Source organism: Aquila chrysaetos, chromosome Z (genome assembly GCF_900496995.4).
Source record: "Aquila chrysaetos chrysaetos chromosome Z, bAquChr1.4, whole genome shotgun sequence".
Lineage (NCBI taxonomy): Eukaryota > Metazoa > Chordata > Aves > Accipitriformes > Accipitridae > Aquila > Aquila chrysaetos.
The window spans coordinates 27,766,673-27,790,661 of record NC_044030.1 but is presented as its reverse complement, the minus strand read 5'-3'; the positions used below and the strand labels follow the sequence as shown (position 1 = coordinate 27,790,661).

The following is a 23,989-nucleotide window of genomic DNA, read 5'->3' as shown; positions in this document are numbered from 1 at the left end:
GAGACATTTTTAGATTAAGGCCAGACATAGGAGAAAATCTTTAAATGTTTTCAGGCTTGGGATGCATGTTTGGTGCTGAGAGATTATATAAGATCCCTTAAATAGAGACAAAAATAAGAGAAAAGAGACTGAATTAAACCTTGGAAGAAAATGCTACTGAAAGGTATTAAAAGCAATATTTACAGTTAGAGAAGTATAATTAGGAAGATTCAAAATTGCAGAGGATTTTCTTATTGTTTCAACACTGAAAGATCCTGCTCAAAGTTGTAAATAAAAGATGAGCCTTTGATTTGGTTAGAGTAAGCTTATTCATAATCCTTACAAAAGCATCTTCATTCAGCACAGTAAGGAAAGAAGCATCAGATCTAAGCAAAAAAATTGCAACTGGTATGGTGTTTTCCTAAGCAGGAAAAGAATGTAACAAGCATGGAAAGAAGCCATTTTAAATTGAGTGTTTCAGTGTCCACTGTTTGACACTTGGTTTATGTTCTCTGGTTCTTAAAGTTATAGAGGGACTTTCCCTAGGTATCTTCTGTAATGTAAAAGACTACTTATTAATGAAGAACTGCAAAAAATGCTTATAATATCATTAACATGTCTGAAGGAATGAAAAGTAGGCATTGTATTCGTACAGGAAGAGTTCAGAGAAATGATGAAGTCATAGCACAAATATAAAACACACCAAAAATGATTTTTATTATTATTATTGTTGTTGTTGTTATTATTGGCAAAATGTTTTCCTTTTTTATAATTTTCATGTCTTTTTTTTTTTTAAACTAAAGCATGATGATGCTTAAACAATTTGAAGATAGCAGAATTATTTTTTAATAAACATAGTCTTATATATGTCATTTTGTGAGAATACATGTATTTACAATTATGTACTGCATGAAATGGAAATTTGAGATGGAACTGGCATACTGTGTGCCTGAGATACAAATGTGTTCAATATATCTGAATGAGCACAGCAAAGTCCTATGTAGTAAAACCGTTGTGTTTATGGCTCATTATTTAGCAGTAGCTGATAAATATATTTTATTGTAACAACATAATTGGTGCTTGTCAGGAACTTATTACTGGTCAAGAAGGAAAGGAAAGAATAGGGCAATTAGGAAACTGCAACCAGCTTGGATTTTGAGTCTCAGGTTCTGATTTGTTGATGAAGAACACGGGTCTGTAACAAAATGTAATCCTTAGTGAAGATTCTTTCATCTTCTTTCATACTTTCTCTTACCTTTAACCTAGTGATTTTATAAACTATACTTGGACTCTCAAAACATTTGTACATTGAAACATTTTGACAGTTCAAGAAAACAAAGAAAGAATGAATTAAAAACAAAGAAAGTGCATTTACATTGCAATAGTAGTAAAAGCCCTTCTTAGGAACATGCAGACATAGAAGAAAACAGCTAATTATTTCATTTTTTAACCTTTTTTTTCCATCTTTTTTTAGCTCTGTAAGCCGCTTAGAAATGCCCTGAGAGCGGATACAGTTCCTGTTCTTCAAACATGTCAGTTTGGCTATGCTATAAGAGCGCATCACTTAGGGCACAGTGATGGTGACCAGGAATCTCTAGAGCAGCTTAACCCTTTTCATTTCCTTATATCTATGCCTCCTTTCCCCAGCCCTTCAAATCTCTTCAAAAAGAAAACAGCCTTATGTAATATTTTTTAGTTCTCGGGAACCTTTCTAGTACTTTCATCAAGCAACAGATTAACTCAGTATGATAGGACTCGCATGAAAAATAATAGCAGACTAGAAGCCATTTTAAAGTTGTTTTTGTCTGTTATGTCAAACTATGCCCAGTGTCACTTCAAATAAATAGATACTAGATTTTGTTCACTTCTGTAATGTGTTTCCATGCCTTTCGCCCCTTCTTTACTACCAGCAATGTTATCTTATGTATGCCTGTTAGAATGAGCTTAGTAGCTTCATCTAGGAGCCAAAGAAGGCAAAGAAAATTAAACTTGATTTTGATAAAAGTTTATTTGGAAGGCATTTGTTCATGTCGGCACAGTCTGGAAGGTGATACTTGCAGCCCAATTTCCATATCTTCCTCAAGAAGGTAGTTCTTCAGCTGAAGTACACATTTTCTGATATGACTCTTAACATACTACATAAACATTACCTGAGATTTAAGATGAGACAAAGTCATAGCTGGAGTACATGTCATTTGGACCCTGATTTCAGCACTTCTGAAAAGGCAAAGCACTGACTATTTTTGACAGATGCACATGCTGAACAGAAGCACATCCTAAGACAGAAACATTTAGTCTCCGAATACACTCCATTTTATCCAGAGATAATTAGGAAACCCAGAATCAGCTATGAAAACTTGTCTCTTAATACAGGCATAATAGGATGGAGACATGAGTTTGGAAGGACCAACGTACTGGCTCCATGTCAGATCAGACATGCTCAAGAACAGGAGATTTCCAATACAAGCATTCACACCAACTAAGCTGCAGCAATACATAAATAAACTTTGCAGTATCAGTCCCCTGTCAAGAGAGGGCTGCTTGCTAGATTTTTGGTCTTAATCCCTCCGTTCTGGTTATTTCCTAGTAAGACATAATTTTGTCAGAAGGCTGCAGTAGTGGCTTTGTGTTTGAAATCCTGTTCAGTCTGATTCCTAACAAAAGTCTGGAGTGCCAGTGACAGACTGGGGAGCCTATTGGAACTTTCTCAGTGAAACTGCACAGGCATTGTGACACAAATACATATTCTGGAGATGAGAATTCTCAGACACCACCAGGGTGTTCTTGCCTTTTTTCTAAAATGCAGTAAAATGCGTTTTCACATATGTATCTTAACAGATACATATTCAAGCTCTCTGGACAGGGTTACTGTGGTTGAACTTCCCATCTGTCTCATAGCTTGATCCTGCAGCACCATGGCTAGATACTTCGTCCAGACTGGAAATTGTTATGTCCAACAGGGTAGTGGTGTGCTCCATAGGGACCATGGACAGCGACTGCTCGCTGCAAGTTGGGGAAGTCATGCTCTAGCGATGAAAAAAAAGGACTGCTTTTAGACATGGATAGTTCAACACCATTGGGATGCTACGCAGACCTTGGTGGTCAACATACTAAACTGTTTTATTAACCTTAAACCAGTCTGGTCTTTTATTGAGATCAGGTGAGGTTCAGCTCACGGTTTGCAATGAAGTCACCAATGTTACAATTTTATTTGTTTGTATGACTGTTTTCCGAAACACTGTTCTGTAAAAGAATTTTCATAGAGTAAAACTGCCATAGTAATTAAGTTCGAACTTCTTGGAATATGCTTGTGCATTGTTTCATTCTGGAGATGTTGGTCTTGACAGCTATCACTTCCTCCAGAACAGAATAAACTGTAGGTTTTTGTAGCCAATCATCTTTTACTGTATAATGTAGAGGGAAGCGTCCTAGTAGCTTGCACATAAGAAGTACATGTAAGTATCCTTTCTGAAACCAACCTAATCAGTCAGCTTCCCTGACATTGCACTGCTAGACTTCAGTTATTTCAACAAGAGCAAGTTATTCATTCACCCATGTCTTCTTCTAGCCATACCCAGGCATTCTAAAGGCCAGGCTGTCTCATCTCACAAAAGGCCAAACAAGTAACATGGTGCATCTTGCTGGTGTTCCTTTTCCACTGAGTCTCTTCAGACAAGAAACATCCTTCAGCTGTTCCAGCCAGTACAACACAGCTGTAAAGCAAGCAACACGAGATTGTGCTTTGATGTTTGCTGGATATTGCTTTGCAGAGAGCAACTGTTTATCAGAAACAACACAAGTCTGCTCTTTGCTAGTCACCTGTAGTGAATCCTGAACTAATTCTTAAAAATGTGCTGCTTGCAAATTTATTGGAATCTCCCTGGGGATCCAAAAACAAAGCTGAAAAAAGTTGGTCCCAAATAATATGGGACCTCCATTCAATGTGTGGCATTTAGGGAACAGTTGCATACATTGAGTAGTCAGGAGACTTCAGTTGTTCCCTTTCACATCTGCACACATCTTTTCTGCTTTGTAAATACTCTGAGTTGTGTCAAGGTGCCAAGAAATTGACAGAAGACTTCAGCCTACTGTTTGTGCCAAGCATATGGAGATGCTGGGCAGATATGTAGGCTTCATGGATGTCTTCTGAACTTAAGGTGTAGAGATTTCATATCATTTTCTCAAACACATTTACTTAAGGTAAAGATCACAGTTTCAGACCAGCTACATTTCAGACCATTTTCACTCTCTGAAACACACCCTTTTTCATACATTCATACAGTTCCTAAATATTCTTAACTGTTGTGTTTACAACAACCCTGCTTTATGAAAGCACTAGGACAAGCTCAACTTGGAAAATATCTCATCTATAGCCACTGATGGTGATGTACTCAAACCACCTTACTCCGTACTCCACTGCTTGAAAGTTCCTCGTGTGTCTTATGAACATGGGCTCAGTGCTAGGAGAAAACCAAAACTGATCAGCCTACTTGGAGTTGAGTCCCTGATTAATAGTTCCCATAAAGACTACTGGAATTTTCTGTGAAAGCACCTTGTCCTAGAAATTGTTCCCTGTCCTTCTGTTGGTTTTAAGTTAGATTCCCCTGCTCTCTTTTCTTCTTGTCCTTCACTGAGTCCTATCCTAGCAGTTTCTTTTGTAATAAGAGAAGCTAAATTGAGACAGGTAAACTGAAGCACTTTTTTGTTTGTTTTTTTTAAATCAACAAGCAACATCTATTTTAAAGGGTGAGTTAATTATTCTGTGGCAACCATTGCATGACAGAGGTAGAATGCAATGTCTTTGGCTGAAGCAGGAAGCTGGCAAACTTCTTTGTTCAAATAGAATGAGCATATGAGTCATGAGTTGGAGCTGAAACCTTTATACAAACTGTAGCATGTTGTTCTTTTTGTGACCAAGAATTACAAGTAAATTGATCAGACTGTTGATACAGAACTAGGAAAGAGTGAACTGGGCAAAGATCACTAAAGTGGCTTTTAAAAGGTCTGTAGTTTAAAATAGCACCAGGCTTGCCTTACACAGTTACATTAGACAGAACACTGCTTCTACCATTCAGACCTCTCTGTTGGAAATGACTGCGTATAGAGAAGTCAGTGGGCTTTGCTAATCTGTGGGTCTCCAGCCATGGATAATCCCAAAACATTTGTACATATGGACTTTGTTTAATTTTTTAAATGGTGCAAAAATACAGATAAGGCCAATAGAGGGTATTTTAATACTGAATGTTTCCTAAATAAAGGAAATTCCAGATGTGTTACTACATCAGCACCAATTCTTGGATGCTTTAAGTAGAGAGTGCTGAACCTGATTAATGTAATTGTAAACTTTTCTAAGAATAAATGTGGCTTGTATCCAAAACTTCTATTGTTTCATACCTTTTGAATGTTTGGATTTGCTCTGAATCAGGAGTTGGGCTAGTTGAATGACTGTATTAGGATTATGAAGCATTCTAGCTTCACAATTGTATTTGAAGCAAATAATTCATATTTGTTATATAGCTTAACAATTTTCTCTCTTATCTAATTTGCTTTGTTCATTTCATTGAAATTGGCCCTGTTACTTGCGTAATTATTTTCTGACAGATGATTTCATCAGGGATATTTCTTTTCCAAGGACAAGGAATGGAATCCTACTCAAAATCATTGAACTAGGACTGTTTATAAACATGAGAGATCCTCTTAGGGTCATTTCCTAAAAGTCTTAGTTTCTTCTGTCCCAGGCTGCAAGTGCTGGTTTCTTGTTCTGAATGGGGTTTTTTTGGTGAAACCTTCCTTACTTATAGTTTTGCTTTTCTAAAAAATGTCTTATATAGCCTGTTGTAAAATAATACAAATTCTTAATAATGAACAATTTGTACTTAAAACGAAATAGAGTATACCTACTTGCATTAAATCTTAAAGCATATTGGATGTCTCTTTCCATTCAAATGGTGCAGTTGTGTTTAACAGAACTGATAATAGTTTCAGGCAGGCAAGGTATTTGGTTAATAAATTCTAACAAGCTGGATACCTGCTCGTTAGCAGAGAACTCCAGGAGAGGGATATACTTGTCATGATGTCATCACTTTATTTAATTCTGCAAAAAGAATTCAGCATTGACTTCATCAAAACCTGTTTGGATGGTTTGAATATTTTGTGAAGAAAGCTGTGGTTCTGGAATTTGCATACCTAATTTTCGTTTGTCTGCTTTGAGCTATTGTTATGGAATTTACTGAAATGCTTGTTGGTGTCTAAGAAAGCTATAGTGATAACTGCATTGGTAGCAAGCAGCTTGAGAAAATACTGTTCCCTGCATTGCCAGATGATACTGTAACTAGGGGGTGTTACTATTTGGAGGAAGAGGAGGAACAGGACCCAGACTGAATTAAATGAAAATTTAATGGATCGCTCTGTTTTACTATTGTGTCTTCTTTCTACAGTATGTTGTCTGGAATCTGTTTGCAAATGTGAAAGTTTGTTTTCTTACAGCCTAAGTTTCTGATGCGATGACAGATTTCAAAGAAATATATTTTGAAATGCATCATCACTATCCTATTGTCTTTTTAAGTGAAAAAATTGATAAAACTGTAGAATTTTTTACCTTTTTGTTTTATAAAAATAGTATGTCTGCAGTATGCTGGCAAATCCAGATAATTCCATCATAAATATTCTTTTACCAAAATTTGCACACTTTTTTCTTTTTTTTTTTTTCCCCTTGTTCCCAAGAACATCTGTGCAGAGGTGATGATTTTTTGATGCCAGAGTGTCAGGTAAAAGTGGACATTTATATGTAAATTAAAGTTGATAAATATTTGACATTATCTTTTCAAACCAGAGACTTGGCTCATTTGATCCCTGAGGCTGAAAACAGTTCCCTCTCACACTGCTTTTGACAATGACTGTTTGAATAACTTTGTTACATTATACTTTGCTGAAGCTTTCTAAAACTACACGATCTGTTATAATTTTTTTTTCCCTCCTTTCCTCTTATCTTTTCTCTTTTCTGTACAGGTGATTTCTATTCACTCCTTTCCAAGCTGCTAGGAGAAAGGGAAGATGTTGTGCATGTGCATAAGCATAACCCTTCAGAAAAGGCAGAGTCAGATTTTGTAGCTGAGATTGCTAATGTAGTCCAAAAGAAGGATCTTGCCAGACAGATCACAAATCATGATGAGAGGGACAATACTATTCTTGTCAGAGACAGAATTCACAAATTTCACAGACTAGAGTCTACCTTCAGGCCACCAGAGAACAGACATTTCTCTTTACGACAGCCTAAACATGGTGAGGGAAGCTGGGAAAAAGGACATACAGGAGGTGGGTTAGGGGTTAATTTTATACAATGAAATGCAATGTAAGAGCTGTGATCCACATTAGCAAAATCTGAAGGGAATATCAATTGATGCTTGGAAGTATTTTATGTGACAATTTTCCTAATTATGGAAATATTCTCCCCCTATTTTAGAGGTATTTCAGTGGGGTTCTTTCACCCTCCATGTGTGAAGAAAGAATGTATACCAATGGCACAATACCACTGGTTTTTGGAACATAGAGTATTTTGTCTACTCCCAAGACTTTTACTTAATGATCTGATATCAACTATGCTAAACCAAGATAAAGACAGGATATAGTAGTCACGGGAAGTGAAGCATTTTCCTAATACAAGTAACTACTATAACATGGTCACTGGGATAATCGATGCATTTTATGAGTTTCCTGATTACCTTGGTTTGTCAGATACGGGATTTTATAAAAATTATTGCTGTAATTCTTTTGGACGTTTTTTCTCTCATTCAGAAAGAGTGGTAGTTAATCCTGAAAAATTCTTGAGAAGTAAAATTTTCTGCATATTGATTTCAAATTGGGCTTGGCTATCCAAATATTCTTGGACAGGCTGTTTTATTGTACTGGGATTATAATTTGTTCCCTTCAGGTTTCTATGACAGCAGAAACCATGGAAGTGTTGTGTTTGTTTTACTTGCATTTTGGTCTCTGTGATATTGATTGTGCTTAGTCTTACTTGCTAATGTGGAAAGCCAGATAATGCAGCATGTGACGAGTATCTCATAAAAGAAACTGGTATGCATGAAAGTCATCTGTATGCGTAAGCTGTAGCAGCACATGCTTGCTTTTATGTTGTAACCAGCCAGCTTGATGTTTCCAAGTGCTGTTGTGCACAAATATACATCATTCATCATCCATTTGATTTTTATTTCAGTTCAAAATGTTAACATATATTATCTCTGCTTATGTGAGATTCTGTTATAGTATTCAAATTAAGCAAAATTCTGAGTTTGTATTTAACAGAAAACCAAAGATGAGGACCTTCCAATGTTATGTTATGCTAGTCAGTTAGATGTTATTCATATAGTGGCAAAAAACAGGTGGGATGTTACCATGTGCCTGACATCAGTGTAAATCACAATTCCATAAGTGACACTGGAATTAAATGCTTGGAAGAGTAATGTGCGTAACATTTCTGCAAAACCAGTTTGTTCAGTTCAGACTAATAGCATGTGGTGTGTAGAGGGGATAAAAAAAATTTCCTTTCTGGTTTAGCTGATCCAGAGGAGGGAGTGTCAGTGAACTGAATAAATGGCTTAGTTGGCACACCATATGGCATGAATTCTAACTACAGAAAGCATTTGCTCAGTTACTTTAGTAGCTGTATATTCATTTGGGGGGAATTTGGTGGTGGAGGACTAATTAATAAATGGATTTCAAATGACGCAATTTTGAGTTACAGCAAAAAGGAAAACTGAAATGTTCTTAATTAGCATTGTTTTTTTTTTTTAATGTTTGTCATACTGCTAACTATGGAAATTCTGAACTGCAGAAGCTGTCAGCGCCATCTTTTGGCAAAAGAACTTTTATAGCAATAAAACCTTTAAGCACATGTTTAGTTTCTGTTTGGGAAGTATTTAAGTATTAGAAGAACAAAACCTTCCATAACAGAATTTTCCTCTTCAGAGGAAGAAGTGGAACATAAAGTGTTTTAACTTGTCTGGGGTTAATAAAAAAATTTGCACCCTTCATATAATTCTTTATTGTATTGAATTTAAAAAATTCTCAGTATTTCTTAGAACAAGACTCTGGTTGCTGTTAAATTAATTTCATTTAAATGTTTAAAAATTATTGGAATTAAAATAGTTTAATATTTTTAGTCTTGCAAGTATTCCAGTTTTAAACATGTAACTGGCCTGAAATAGCAAGTGACCAATAATAGGGTTATTATGAATGTAACATTCATAGCTTTACACTACTGCTCTTCCTGCACTGTTGTTATCTTGTTTCCCCGAGACTGGTCACTAATCAGTCGGCTCGTTCAGCATCACTGCAACCAGTAAAATTATACCTCCTAATTGAGGCAAACACTGTAATTTTTCAATTTTTAAAACTCCTTTGTGCAGTGCTTACTTATATTTGTCAAGATTTAAATGATTACTCTGATGGCAGGGAGTAAATGCAACATGATTAAAATTTGTAATGTTAAAAGCTAGCACGGGATTTCTGGACAGTAAATAGCAATTTTGCCAATGAATAAGGCGTTATTCTTTCACTTGTAGAGAGATTAGATGCTGATTTGCATGTTCTAAATCTATGTAATTGTTTATAGTTTTACTGATGAAAGGAATGACTAAATTACAAGGTAGAAGATCTGGTACTTAGTTTAGAAAACTCATTTACAACAAAACTGGTGATTATGTATTTTTTTAAAAAAGTAATTGTAAATTAATTTAATGAGGAAAAGTAATTTTCTTTGGTTTCCTGTCTAACTGTTCCATGGGCCACTTAGTTTTGTAGGGAATTAATAGTCAGTCTAGATAAATGAAGTCTAAATTTAGTAAGTAAGTTTTTGTAAAAAGCTAGTTGCACTAAGATAAACCTATATCAAAGGACTTTCAGTATGAGACTTGCAAAGGGAAAAGAAAAGATAACAATAATAAACCAATTTTGGAAAAGCATGAGAAAATTTAAAGGTTGTATAGAGGCTGAAGTTCTTCTGATTAGACTGTATTTCACTGTACATTAATTTTATTGTTTTGATCTATCAGAAATCTTTTATTCCTTTAAGTCTAGCTTAAGTATTTTGTATTTTATAGTGCATGCCTTTTGAGAAGCTGAATTTCACAGAGGCCTAAATTTAGGCTTTCTATGTTTAGCCTTTTAATTTTTCTAGCTTTTTTGCAAAAGGCTCAGAGGCCAAGGGGCACTGTAACATTAAACATACATAAGCTTTCTGCAAGTTAACTTAGACTGATATAGAATGAGCAAGTGAGGAGGCAGACACTGGATTTCCATACTTTTATTCCTTTCAAAATCCTAACATCCATGAATATACCTGGTACTGCACATGCTGTGACCAACTGAACTGTACAGAAGTATGAATATGTATAATTTTTTTCTTAACAGCTTCTCTTTTAGCTTGGAACATTTGTTCACCTAAATTTGTGACAGAGTAGAATTTCTTGTTTTAGAAGTTTCTGATTACTGTCTTGGATTCACTGCAGTTGCTGATTGCCTTAGGTTTGTCTTAAGTTTGTGTTAGCCTGAAGAGTTTCTCTGTCACCTTCTCTAGCTATGGTATCTAAAACTACAAAGGTAAAATATCTCCTAGTCTGTGGCAGGAGTTTTCAGCACTGGTTTTATCCTTCCCCTATGTAGGTTGTAGAAAATGGCTTTCCCTCCACCCCATCCTTGCTGTTACTCCTCAGACTACGTTTCTTTCAAGTGAAATGGAAGGGGGAGTGGGAGGTATGCTTATCAGAACAGCTGGGTTGCACAGGTGACCTGAAGATTTTGGACATTGTTTCCCTCTTCATTTTTCCTTTCATTAGAAGATCACTTCCAGCTGAACCCTCTCAAACTCCTTGGGTGCTGTGTGTTAAGGTCTGTGATCTACCTTGTGTCAAAGCATTGATGCCCTGGCACTTTGTGAAAGAGGGTATGTGTTTCACCTGCCTAGATGGTACTCCAGTGATTGGTGTTTAGGATCACAGCAAAACACACAAACTTTGGGTGAACTGAAAGTTGCGAAGTACAGCATAATGCTGTCAAACACATTGAATACTCATGAAACAGCTCCAGTTTCACGTAGCTGCAAAGAAATTGCTTTCTATTCACCTTCAGTTTGCCTATACATACCTATGTACAAAGTCTGCATGTTAAAAATACCTGAATTATGCTGAACAAATTAATTTCTGAAAGGAAGGAGTGATGGATTTCCTAACATATAGAAGGCATTTTAGGATTTGTGGGTTTTTGGTTTTGGTTGTTTTTTTTTAAATCAGAATTGGTGATATTTGTCTTGCCATTATATTTTTTATTTTTCAGAATATAGTTCAATTGTCTCTTAATACTGCCAGAGCAACCCAGATCAACATCTTCCAAATAGCATTAAGCACTCTATTTGTGAGAAATTAATCCTGTAGCTAATGCTCTGCAACTTTTTCAAATTTTGGACTGTTCATGCCTTTAATCAGTTTAAGTCTATTTTTACATAAAACAGAGATTGAATGATACATCTTTTTATATTTTTAATTTTAATCTTTAAGTTGAAACTAAATTTGTCTCCCTTAGTTGAGGAGTTTTACAATTTAAGACAAACACAAGAAGTATCCAATTTTTTAGTAGTGGTTCACTTGCTAAATCCTGTGTTGTTGATCTAGTGTGAAAATCAGATTTGTGTTAATCAAAAAATATCCAGTATTTAATCTTAAAAACATTTGTGTTACAGCATAAACAATGACAAATATTCTACCCTTCTTCATCTCTTTCATCAGATTTAGACATCTATTTCCCATTCATGCCTATAATACTTGGATTGAAATATGAACATTATCCAGAACTAATGCATATGTTGGCTGAAAGAAATGTCATAGGCAAACTTCACAGAATTACTGTTTTATTTGCTTCTTGTTGCTGTTTTTCTTCCTTCCCTGTATTTTTTCCTTAGTGTTAAAAGCTTTTTTGAAAAAAAAGTCACGAATCAACCACTTCTGATATGTAGTTGTTTTAGTGATTCATAGTCTTTGTTATGCATTTTTAAATAAAACACAGGTTAATATTTACATTTGCCTGCTGATTTTGGATAATAGTTGTATACTTCTGTAATCTTTCAATATAGAAGGTATTCACAGAGCTCCTAAAAATTCTAGAATCCGTCTACCTCTATCCTTATAAGATGGAGAAAAGAATGGAGTCAAAAGCAGCTTTGAAGTTTCTGTCATCCTATATGTAGCAGGATGCCAGTGCTTGTGCATGCTTTACTATAATAAAACTATGCGTGGAATTAAATTGCAATGCATTAATGGAAGTACTGCATGTAAGAAAATGTCCATGTAATTCCCAGCAGTCTGTACCAAGTGCCAGTTAACCATATTTTTTTATAAATATGCTACCTGAATATCTGTCTTTTGTTTATTTGTTTCTTTGGTCAGATTTCCACATAGAAGAGGCTGTGGAGTGGCCTGGATTAGACCTCAAACTAGGCCAAGTTTCTGGGTTGGCTCTGGACCCTGAAAATAACCTAGTTATCTTCCACAGAGGTGATCATGTTTGGGATGAAAAGTAAGTAGATACTCTGCTGAATGGCATGTTAGAAGGTCAAATTGGTGTGTGCTGTTTGTATATCTTCTCAAGAAAAGACAAGATAGATTGCAGTTCCTTTTCCATTTCAAATTCAGTTCTTTGGCTGAATGTGCCTTTGGGAGACTCAGAATGGAAGTGGTGACTGACAGTTCAAGATGATGGGGTTACTAGGTCTTTAGACAGTAAGAATGTGTCTCCAGAGAAAAAGAACATAGTACATTAGGTCCTTAAACTGTATGACCATGTTAGTATGCTCTTCACTGAGATTAATTATCCCTGCTTCTCCATGTTTCTAGCAGAACTAATTAGCCGGGGAGAATGATGTTTTAGTACGGTGTACTACTATTAGCACCTGGGTTTAAGATGTGCAAAGCTAGCTCCAGTGTATCTTCATTCTTTTTTGTGTTTACGTCCACTGAACAAAATTGGATTGTTACAAGGCACTCTCAAAACAGGCTTTGTTTTACTCATTTGATAAAATTTACTATATTGAATAAAATTTACTATATTTAGTGTCACTCAAACAAAAAAAAAAGTCCAACTTTATAATGGCCATTTTTCTAGTGTTTGTAAAGTAATATACTCAAAGGTATATTATTTTAAGAACAGAACGTTCCAAATAAAGTATAGTGTCCTTATTTGTACAGTCTCCTTATGCCTTTGAACTTTAAAATAGTATGTCTAACTGTTTAGATGGACACTTTGGAAAAAATCCATGAACTTTTTGACAAAACAGTGGGAGGAAATAGTATCCACCTGTAAAAGAATATTATGTAGTAACCTTTCTATAATATGCTTTTTTTATCTTCTTTCTAAGCATCTGTTCTTCATGTATATAACTATAAGGCTAAACAGTAGGGTTTTTTTCAACTCCCGATGAATTCATTTTAAGATAGCATAGTTTCTGAAAATTAGAGGGGGGAGTTTTCTCAACCTTATAATGACAAATTATGCTTAGAATACTGTTCTATGAAGGAAAGTAAGTTCTTTGGGTTTTTAGCTAAATAACATAATGCAGCAGATAAGGCAGTCATTTATGTCTTGTGCATTGTATCAGGGATCTCTCCAGCTCAAGTGTATATAAATACAGACTATAAAATTTGAAAGGATGATGCATGCTGCAACTTGTATTACTCAAACTTCAAGTAAAAGCTGATATTGATTTGCTTTTTTTCATCCTCCTACACATGAACATAAGTGCTGTTCTTTGTATCATTGAAGAAAGAATTGAAAAAATATTTGAAAATAGGCTGGCAGTTGTATTATTTCTTACTTCTGAAATATGTATTTGTAAGTGTCTGGCAACTCAGTTATACCCACAACCCAGAGCACAAAACTGGAGTTTGAGACCAAGCAGTATTTGGAGAGCCTCCAGATCTTAAATAAAACAGGAAAACGTTAACGTTCCCTAAAATAGCAAGTGAGCATAATGAATCAACCATGTTGAGAGACAAACTGAACTTCAATTTTCTTATGATGTGGGTGCAGAAGATTGGAGCTGTGGACTGGAATCCATATACCTACCAGCTGTGCTGCGTAACACTACAGGTTCACTTAACTCATTCCTGTCTTTGATAGCAGACATTGTTCATATTCTGCGTATTTCCAGCCTGTGATTATCAGACTTCCCTGAAAAATGCTTTGTCTTATATTTAGTATTAGTAGTGTTAATCTGTACATCACCCCTGTGTGGGAGCTTGCCGTATTTGCCATCATGTGGAGATTGAAGTTGGAACAAAGTGAAACTGCCTGGGTTTGTAAATATGATCGGAAGCGTTCAGTCCCAGATATGTAACCAAGATGTAAGATGAGCTGCTGTTAACTAAAGCTCGTTATGGGCCTTCCATAAAGACAACTACACATGAAATCCTGATTCATTTCAGAGGGGTTTTGTTCACAAGTTTTGGGTTGTTGGGTTTTTTTCTTCTTGTGGAACACGGTTAATCAATGTATAGGAAAGACAGTGTTGGTAGGAACCCTTAAATCAGACAGGCTAAAACTTCTGTAGGCCTGTGTATGTAGAGTATTGTGACTCTAAAACCATATATTTGGAAAACATGCCTGTGGTTAAGCTATTGTTCCATATTTGTGGCACAGAGAAGAGGCACACAGATGCGTGCTCAGCCAGTCAGCCTTCCTTTTTTATCTTTGGGTATGTCATGGGCGTATGAAATAGTCTGGGGACCCATTCATGGGTTGTGCTGTAAAGGAAGGAGTGTATGTGTTCTCATTTTTCAATAAAAAGGAATAAAAAATGAGTATTTGAGAGAGGTTTATCATGACTATTGTATGCTGGAGGGATAAGAAGTAATTAGACTTTCAAGTTAATGTTTATCATTAGCTGCAAATACACAGTTAATTGAGTATAATATTCCTTATGAAATTATAAACATGATGAATCAATCAAGCCTGAAGCCCAGAATTTATTTTCTCTGTTTCAATGCTTCACCAGCATAGTATAGAAAAAAATTAAACAAAAATTATCCATGCTGTTAGGCAATGCACAAATGTTTCCAATGCATTATTAATATATGCCATAAAAGCTGGATCCTCATTCAACTAAATGTGGCTGGATGAATGGACTGCGCTGTTTTATAAGGCAACTTCAGTCTGCTTTAGAATGCAAAAGCAGTTATGCAATGACAAGCCCTATAATACACTAGTGGCTTTTCAGTGGCTGTAGCATTCCTTCTGTGCATGAATTAAAAAAAAAAAATCCTTTAAATAAGTCAGGTTCTTCTACCACATCATCGTCTGAGTTTCAGAACAGTCTTCGCTATAGGCGGTGTATGCTGTTCAGAATGAAAAAAATTAGAACTATTCAGCTGCCTAAGCAATGAATCGGCTGGAAGTTATTTTGCATTTTGTGACGAAAAATGTATACTATTCATGCAATTTATAAAAGACATAATAAAGAAAATAAACTGCATTCTTGTTACTGCATTCTTAACAAGCTAGGCAGGTTAATTTAGGCTGAGCACAGTACCACAATGGTGATGGATATTGATCAAGAATAGACCTCAGGGTTGTGCCTTCAGGGGTTATGAAATCAGGTGGTCTGTCTAAATTTAACATATAGCCCACCAGAAGGATGTTAGATTTAGCAATAAATTGTTTGTATTAGTGTGAAGTTGCCAGCTGAAAAGTAGAAAAATAGCTGTGGAATTACATTGGGGTTTGAAATCAGAAGTAGTGACATATGCAGCATATTTTAGTTGTCCTTTGATATCAAACTGCAGAACCTATTAGAAAACCGTGCTGCAGAGCAACATGACATATAATAGCAAGGTGTTCAGTTGTTTTGTTTGGTTGGTTTTGGTCTTGCTTCTTTTAAGGTAGCAGTAGTAAGCATTGTTAGTGTCCTTATTTATCAGTTGAAACAAAGGAACATTGACTACCTGGGAAATTGGTCTCAAACGCTGGGAAGGAAACTAAGTTGTCTAGATAGTGAGTTTTCCAGAGATACAATCTTTTTTTCTGTGGGTTTTTTTGTACAATACCTACCATCACTAAGATTCACTTCTGTGATTAGCTGTGCTATCATAATAACTTTAATGATATTAGTTCAGTCTGTCCAGTGTTGGTTCTCCAGTTGTGGTCATCCATACCTAGAGCAAGTAAGTCCTTAGGAGTATTAGACTCATTTTTAAATAAAACTGCTTAAAACCAAATTTTGTTTGAAATACTTTACACTCTATTTACCTTCACTAAATGGTGAACATATATTTCAACAGGTTAGAGTAATAGCCAACTTCTCCGTAGGGGTACAGACAACTATATTTTTTATTTCTTAAGCATATGATAATTTTATGCCTCGTAAATGTCTTCTAGAAAGCTAATCCTGGTTCTTAATGTCTAAAATAGTGACATGTTTAAATGTCATTTATTAATATATTCCACATACCCTGAAAATTGACTGTAGAGTTCTTGGGGTAGGAGAAATACACGTCACATCCTACAGTCTCAAGCTGTGCAAGCACACTCAGAAAAGGATAAGAACCTTAAGACCTGAATCTTACAGTAGTAAGCTCTGGCAAAATATTGAATTGTGTTTGAAAAAAAGAAAAAAGACACACAAACATGCACACACTGCCTTAGACAGTATGAAGTATACCTGTTTTTACTGGCAATTATGACCTGGTGTTTAGCTATATTTTTACTTAGGCTGCATTGTTTGATTTCCCATTTCTGATTTGCCATAGCAAAGAAGAGAAAAAAAAAGGAAGAGGTTTTTTTCTTGCTTGCTTTAGGATTATCTTAATTGTTGCTGTGTTAATTTGGTGCTCCTTTAGTTTGGAATTCATAACTTCAGTAGGAAATGCAGACATCCAACACTGTAACACTTACGATCATACAGTAATGCAATAAGGCTTACTTAAAGAAAAAAAAGAAACCAGTAACCCCACACTGGAATTAAACTACAGAGCTTGGCTTTTAGTTGCATGTGTATTGTTCATCAGTGGAACCTTCTAATGCTGCCTTTCTATTCCACTATTTTTGTGTAGTTCTTTTGACAGCAAATTTGTTTATCAGCAAAGAGGACTTGGACCAATTGAACAGAACACAATTCTTGTCCTGAATCCAAGTAATGCAAAACTGCTTCATTCCATGGGCAAAAGTCTGTAAGTTATTTTTGCTTTTATTGAACTAACATTTCTGTATATTTTACTCCAAAAAGTCCCCAAACCCATTTTCATGTGTTTTGTATTGCACTGTGTGATTGTAGCCACTGAGTTTATTTAAACAATAAATAAATAATAACTAAATCAACAACTAATAAAAGTAATTTGCCATCTTTACCACCTCTGCTTTCTAGCAATTCATACAATTTCATCTACTAGCCAGATTAACAGAAATGCAGAGCTCATGAGTATTGTATATTGTCCTTAAAGATACCAAATATTAGCCTGAGTGAGATAGCAGAGATCAACTGAATTTCAGAGCTGAGACACACTTGTCAGAAAATTCTATTCTGTAAAGCTATCTTTTTTCATTAAATACTACAGGTAGTTAGTGTGTACAGCATTTGTTAATCAGCAGATAAAAAGTGAAATCTTTACATCTACATCATTCTTCCTGGAAGATGTTTTTAACTTGATTCTTTTACATTTGTGCTTGCAGATTTTATTTACCACATGGTTTGAGTATAGATAAAAATGGTAACTACTGGGTCACTGATGTAGCTCTCCATCAGGTATGTTTTTGAAGCTTTAATAGAAGGACTTTAATATTTTGCCACAAAATGTTTTTGCTTTCCTAGCGATTTGACGTAAATTATTTATCTAGGCCAGTTAAGATAAATATTAAGAATATGCCTACACAAATTGACCCCTCTGGCCTTCGTGGAATATAGTTGTGTTGAATAATTTGCTACATGGACATAGTATTCAGAAATAAAACTATCTGTTTTAAAACAGTGTTTCTTTTGAAAAAGAACAGATTTTTCTGCTGCATCTTTGCTTATCAATTCTCCTATGTACTTAAATCCAGAATGTGAAACTAATTCCTTTGCTGTAATCACAGGAAATTTATATTTTAGGCAGAAATTTCCTAGAATCAACACTACTAAAAAACTGGTAATAGATGTCATAGTCAATATATTAAGTTTGGTATATAGATTTTATACACAGTAATAGATATTTTTCCGTAGGCAGTCACCCTTCTTATATTTCACCTTCCATAACTGAAACCTATTCTCTTTTCCCGTTGACTAAAAAAAGGTTTTCAAACTGGGAGCACATGACAAAGAACCACTACTGATCTTAGGAGTGGCTTTGCAACCGGGCAGTGACAAAAATCATTTCTGTCAACCAACTGATGTGGCTGTGGATCCGATCACTGGCAGCATTTATATCTCTGATGGCTACTGTAACAGTCGAGTCATTCAGTTCTCTCCAAAGGGATTGTACGTGATGCAGTGGGGAGAAGGTACAGGTCAGAGCTCTTGGTACTTTACCCATACTGCTGTTATCATGAACTCATGATGAACCGTGAGATTGCTGATGTTACTATTACTTTATTTACAAATTTCTATTACTGAAATACCTTCCAAGCCCTAGCTGAATGTCAGCCTTGTCATTGCATTCCAATTTTCTCTCTTCTATTCATACAGCTACTTGTAGTAGTTATATGGTCACTAAAAATAAAAAATGGGAATTTGTTAGCATGCTTTCAGTATAAGTATTGGAATGTCCTATCTTATCAAGAAATGTTCTTTCACAAAAACCTTATTTTTTTCTTAAACATTTGGTCAAATAGTATAAGCCTTTACCATTTTTGCAGGATTTATGCCATGATCCCATCTGTTTTAAGTTTTATGAATAATTACATTTCTGCCTGATTCAGATTTATGTATCAGGCATTAAACTATGCCAAATATTGTAGGGAAATAGAGAATTCATAAATTCAGGATTTACAAAGGCAACACAAAAGACTACCACAGTTTATCTACCTAAATGAGTAAAACTGCTAGGAGAAGAAAGCAAGCTGACTTTATTCTTTTCTCAGTGTTACATTGTGTTATGTGACATATTGCTGTTTCTAAGTGAAACTGATAGTTTCAGTGTATACTTTAACACAAACCTGGATATTTTGTATTGCAGAGACTTCTTTAGGCAGAGCCAGACCTGGACAGTTTCATATCCCTCACAGCTTAGCCCTGATCCCCGACTTCAGTCAGCTATGCATTGCAGACAGGGAAAATGGTCGAATTCAGTGCTTCAAGTTAGAGACTGGGGAGTTCATAAGAGAGATCAAGCACAAATCGTTTGGAAGAGAGTTGTTTGCAGTTTCGTATGTTCCAGGTAATCTTTTTCCTGTTCTTCAGGTTTCAAGTAGTTGCTTTACTCCAGTGTGTCACAGTACACAGTGTTATTTCATAAAGAGTGCTATCATGTTATCTTAGGCCAGATACTTACTGTCTTTCAAAGTAGAGCTGACGTAATGGAAAGTTTTAGAACTATCCTGTTTTACTACTTGTGGGGTCAGGGAAGCTTGCATGTAATCTCTGCTTATGAGAAATGACTGATTAGACTCCCTAAATGTGATGTCAACAAGTAGATGATCTTGTTTGCTTCCTAGTGACTACAGAGTCAATAATTAGTTAATGATAACATTTTAAAATATTCATTTCAAGCTCCATTGAAGAGAGCAAAACAAAGAGGTTCCAAACTATCAAGAAAAGTTTTGTGTTTCACAAAACAAAAAATCTGAAAGCAAGCAGTTCGAAAAAGTTGTGGCTTTTAATATCACAATCTGGTTAACAGTTACTGTGTTAAGTTTTGGGGTTGGATTTTTAATACCAGTAGTGAAGGTAATGTAAATGTCAAGAACTGGATGAGAAATTTTGGCATGTCAGGCTCCCAACTATATAGTTGATATCAAATTTAATATCAGGGTTACCTCTCTTGCATCTGCCAAGAACATGGAAATGCTGTACTGGATGATATACTTGATACCTATAGCTCTGTCACTTGACAGTGGCAACAAGAGAGGCTTTCTAAGGAGAATGTGTAAGCCTGGCTGCATTTTGTGGTCTGTTCCTCTCTTACTCCCCATGCATCCACGAGCACTTTATTTAAGGCGGTTAGGAAGTAGCTCCTGACCTCTTCTTTGTATGTTTCTATAGACATATTGCCCATGAATTTTCCTAATCCCATTTTGAACTGGTTTGTACTGTCTGCCTCCTTGACCTCCTACAGTTACAGGCTCCAGAAGTTCACTACTCACTTTATTTTTTTTAATTCAAAATAGTGACCTAGCTTCATTAAGTGCTTCTCAGTCCCAGTATTTAGGGAGTTGGTGAATAACAGTTCCACACTCCCCATATCTGCTGCCTCTTAGCCTTCTCCTCTCCAAACCAAAGAACCCCAGCCACCTTAGTCTCTCCCCATAAGCCATTTAATTGCTTCACCCCCTTGACTATTGTAGTTGCCTTTCTCTTCTAGCATCTTTAACTTCATTAGGACCATCTTGAGATGCAGAGAGTAAAACAGCACTTGGTACTCTAAGATGTGGGCGTGCTAAGTTTTTGCATAGTGGCAGAACTGTCCCCTCCATTCCTAATTCTCCTCCTGATGATGCCCAGCATTCTGTTGAAATTTTGGCTGTCACTGTACATGGAGCCAAAGATTTCAGAGACCTTTCAGTGATGGCTCAGAGATGTCTATCCTGAGTTGTAGCTGCCAGTTCCAAGCTAAACATCACATAGGCATGATCTAGATTACATTTTCACGGAAGCATCACTCTACATTTTTCTTTGTTGAAGCTCTTCTGCCATCTGTTTGACAACTCAAGTATTCCTACAAAAAGTCTTTCCAGACTTTCTCAATATCATTGAGCTTTTAACTACTCTGCAGAGCTCAGTACCTTCCTCAGACTGGGAGATGTCACTGTGCACCCCATTTTTCAGGTCACTGATGAGGACTATTGAATGAAATTGTTTCTGGCTCTGATCCCTGCAGGATCACCCTACTCAGACTTCTCTGTCCTGAAAAATTAAAAGTTCTGCCCTTAAGCTCTTCTCTTTGCTTCCTGTTCATTAACAGATCTCTCATTCAGCCCTCTGACAAGTCACATTTTTAATAACCTCTGATGCATAACCTTGTCAAAGGTTTTCTGAAAATCCAAGTACATCTACAGAATCTGCTTTACCTGTGTGCTTTTTCTGCCCGTTCAGAGGTGAGGCACAATTTCCCCTTATAGAAGCCATACCAACTTGTTTCCAGTAGGCTACACTTACCCATGTCTTATTCTTCATTATGGATTCTACCATCTTACTGAGGCTGGAAGCCAGAATGGTTGACGTGTAATTCCCAGGCACCCTTTTGAGCCCTTCTTGTAGGTGGGCATTACTTTGGCTGTCTGCTAGTCTTCTGGAGGAGTGGCTGTTTGCAGTGCTAGGTTACTCAACTTGGCCTGAGGTCTGTAATTTCACATTTGACTTCCTTCTATACTTGAGTGAAAGCCATCCAAACTTGGTGAAATATTAACCTCCAACTTGTCTAACACCTTTAGTGTATCTCCTTCCAGTTGAGCTGGCTCCTCTGACCTCTTTGCTACAAAAAATAGTGTCAGAATGTCCACAATGTATTCAACAGAAAAAACTGTCAAAAACTGAGCTGCTTTGCCACAGGCCCCTCATCCCCGAGTACCCCTTTCACATCTTTTCCACTTGTGGTCCCACTGTTTCCCTAGCTGACTTTCTGCTTTTGATGCATTTAAAGAACTTTCCATTACCAGATCAAGCATCTGTAGCAAGGCATTCTTCAGATTATTTTTTTTAACACCTTCACATTCTTTTTACATTTAACCATTCTGTAAAATATCGCCTTGCTTGTTCTTCTCATTTGGACAAAGTATACCTCTCTTAAATGCCAAACTTTCACCTTACTTAACTTTCCTCTTGTGATTTGAGGAAAGTTGAGTGTCCTTTCTGTCTCTCTGTCTCTTTCTCTCAGCCAGACGTTTTTCGTCTATACTATTACAGTTCATCTTCACTGTAGTTTGTTACGTGTGGGTTGTTAAAGGAAATCTAATATTGTTGCAGGTGGTTTCCTCTTTGCAGTTAATGGAATGCCTTATCCTGGAGAGGCAGAACCAGTGCAAGGATTTGTGATGAACTTCTCTACTGGAGAAATAATTGATACTTTCATTCCGCTTAGAAAGGTGGAGTATTGCACAGAGTGCCTTGTGCATATAATTACATATATGGAATGTTGCTAACATCCTACTTCTCCAACTTTCATAAGACTATTACAGGAAATAAGATGTTTTATAATGTATTCAAAAGGAATTCTTTATAATATTAACTTAATAAAGACACTAGAATTTTGGGTCTTAAGTTTCTACATGTGGTACACATTCAAAAATTATACTACCCTCAAGATGATTCCTACAGATAATACCTTCAGTCAGGATAAGCCTACTTTATTGCTGTCAAGACAGTTCTTAAAAGCTAATTTAAGAGAATAATGAACGACTTGAAATACTCATATATTTAGGTGCTAGTAATTTGTCAAAAAATAGAGTATATTCATAAGCAGAAATAATATTCAACTGTATGTCTACTTCCCTTCTTTACAGAAGATTAGTGTGGAAGTTAAGGCTAAATGTTGTTCATACAGTATTGTACGTAAAAGTTACATTTATTTTTTTAAAAAATTTCCATAGATTGTCTTAGACTAAAGAATGAATGTTAAGATTCCCATTTCTGGGTAACACATATAGTCTGTTATTTGTGGTCCAGTTTTAAATTGTATTAGAGAGAGGGTTTTTTTTCTGAGTATAACAAATAGCTGTGTTGTATATAAACTCTGACAAAAACTAAGTATGTGGGCTTGAAACCAAGATCCATGATATTTTAAATGTAAATTTTACAGGATAAAATTGAATGCAAGAATATGACTATAAATATTATATATATTATAAATATAAAATTGTTTAGCATGAATACATTGAGTAATATCCATGTTGTTAATCCTGGAGAAGGCAAACATACAATAGAAACAGAATTCCTCTCCCTTCACTCATGTTAGGCCTTCACACCAGCACCTGCTGCATTTTCCAGTCTAAGGACTGAATATGACCAGTCTCAAGTTCAGGGTTAAGGAGGCCTCATGACTGTGTAGACACTGAAGAGTAACCTGTTGCTGCTTATCTTCACAGAACTTTGAGATGCCACATGATGTTGTTGCTTCAGAAGATAAAACAGTATTTGTTGGAGATGTTCATGCCAGAGCAGTGTGGAAGTTTGCATCCATAGAAAGTATGTTCTTTTTGTTCTTAATATCACAACTTCACATTTCGTATCTTCAGATCAGTACCATTTATCTGGTACCACTGCCCAAGAACCTGGTATCTTAATGACAATGATTTAAGTACACTACAAGCACTTCCTACAGAAGTTGTGTGCTACTGCTCAGTGTTCATTAAAAGACCATTCTTCATGCACGGCTGCATGCTCTGTCAAAGAAGAGTCCTGAGTACATGAGTTTGTTTGTTGCAGGAGAGATCAAAATGCATTTGCCTCATGGTAGATCTATCCCTTGCAATGTCAGTACCTGCTTAAACAAAAGCATGACTCTTTAGCTTTTTAGTAATTTTAATGTATCATTTGCTGAGAAGTCAACTGCTTCCTTTGAGGTATATAGGAAACTCCCAGGGGCTGAAGTAAAAACACAAGTCAACTTAAAATTTACATTCATTTAATTGGGATTATGTATCATTAGAAGATGAATCTAGTATAATTTGAAGTCCTATTTCCATGAAGTGGAAACACTTCCCAGTTTTAATCTAGTAACCCCCAAGGCAAGCAGCCTGACTTCAGGGAGAGGGCTTGATTAGTCAGACGTCAATTTAGTAGGATTCAGAGAGAGATTAGATATTTTACGGGAATAAAAATATAATCCACTGTTACATTATA

General features: G+C 35.9%; 1 protein-coding gene across 9 annotated transcripts in view; it reads left to right on the top strand.

The window, feature by feature from the left end:
- PAM (peptidylglycine alpha-amidating monooxygenase) overlaps positions 1 to 23,989 on the top strand; it is an 83,019-nt gene that overhangs the window by 52,700 nt on the left and 6,330 nt on the right. For 3 of the 9 annotated variants that reach the window (XM_030003937.1, XM_030003935.1, XM_030003932.1), the window contains exons 14-21: positions 6,988 to 7,293; positions 12,417 to 12,546; positions 17,073 to 17,189; positions 17,689 to 17,761; positions 18,288 to 18,495; positions 19,170 to 19,370; positions 22,115 to 22,233; positions 23,233 to 23,332. In XM_030003937.1, coding sequence (XP_029859797.1) covers positions 6,988 to 7,293; positions 12,417 to 12,546; positions 17,073 to 17,189; positions 17,689 to 17,761; positions 18,288 to 18,495; positions 19,170 to 19,370; positions 22,115 to 22,233; positions 23,233 to 23,332 — 1,254 coding nt within the window. Of the gene's footprint in view, positions 1 to 6,987; positions 7,294 to 12,416; positions 12,547 to 17,072; positions 17,190 to 17,688; positions 17,762 to 18,287; positions 18,502 to 19,169; positions 19,371 to 22,114; positions 22,234 to 23,232; positions 23,333 to 23,989 lie in introns of all 9 variants that reach the window. The other 6 variants (XM_030003933.1, XM_030003934.1, XM_030003931.2 and 3 more) reach the window with 3 other exon arrangements.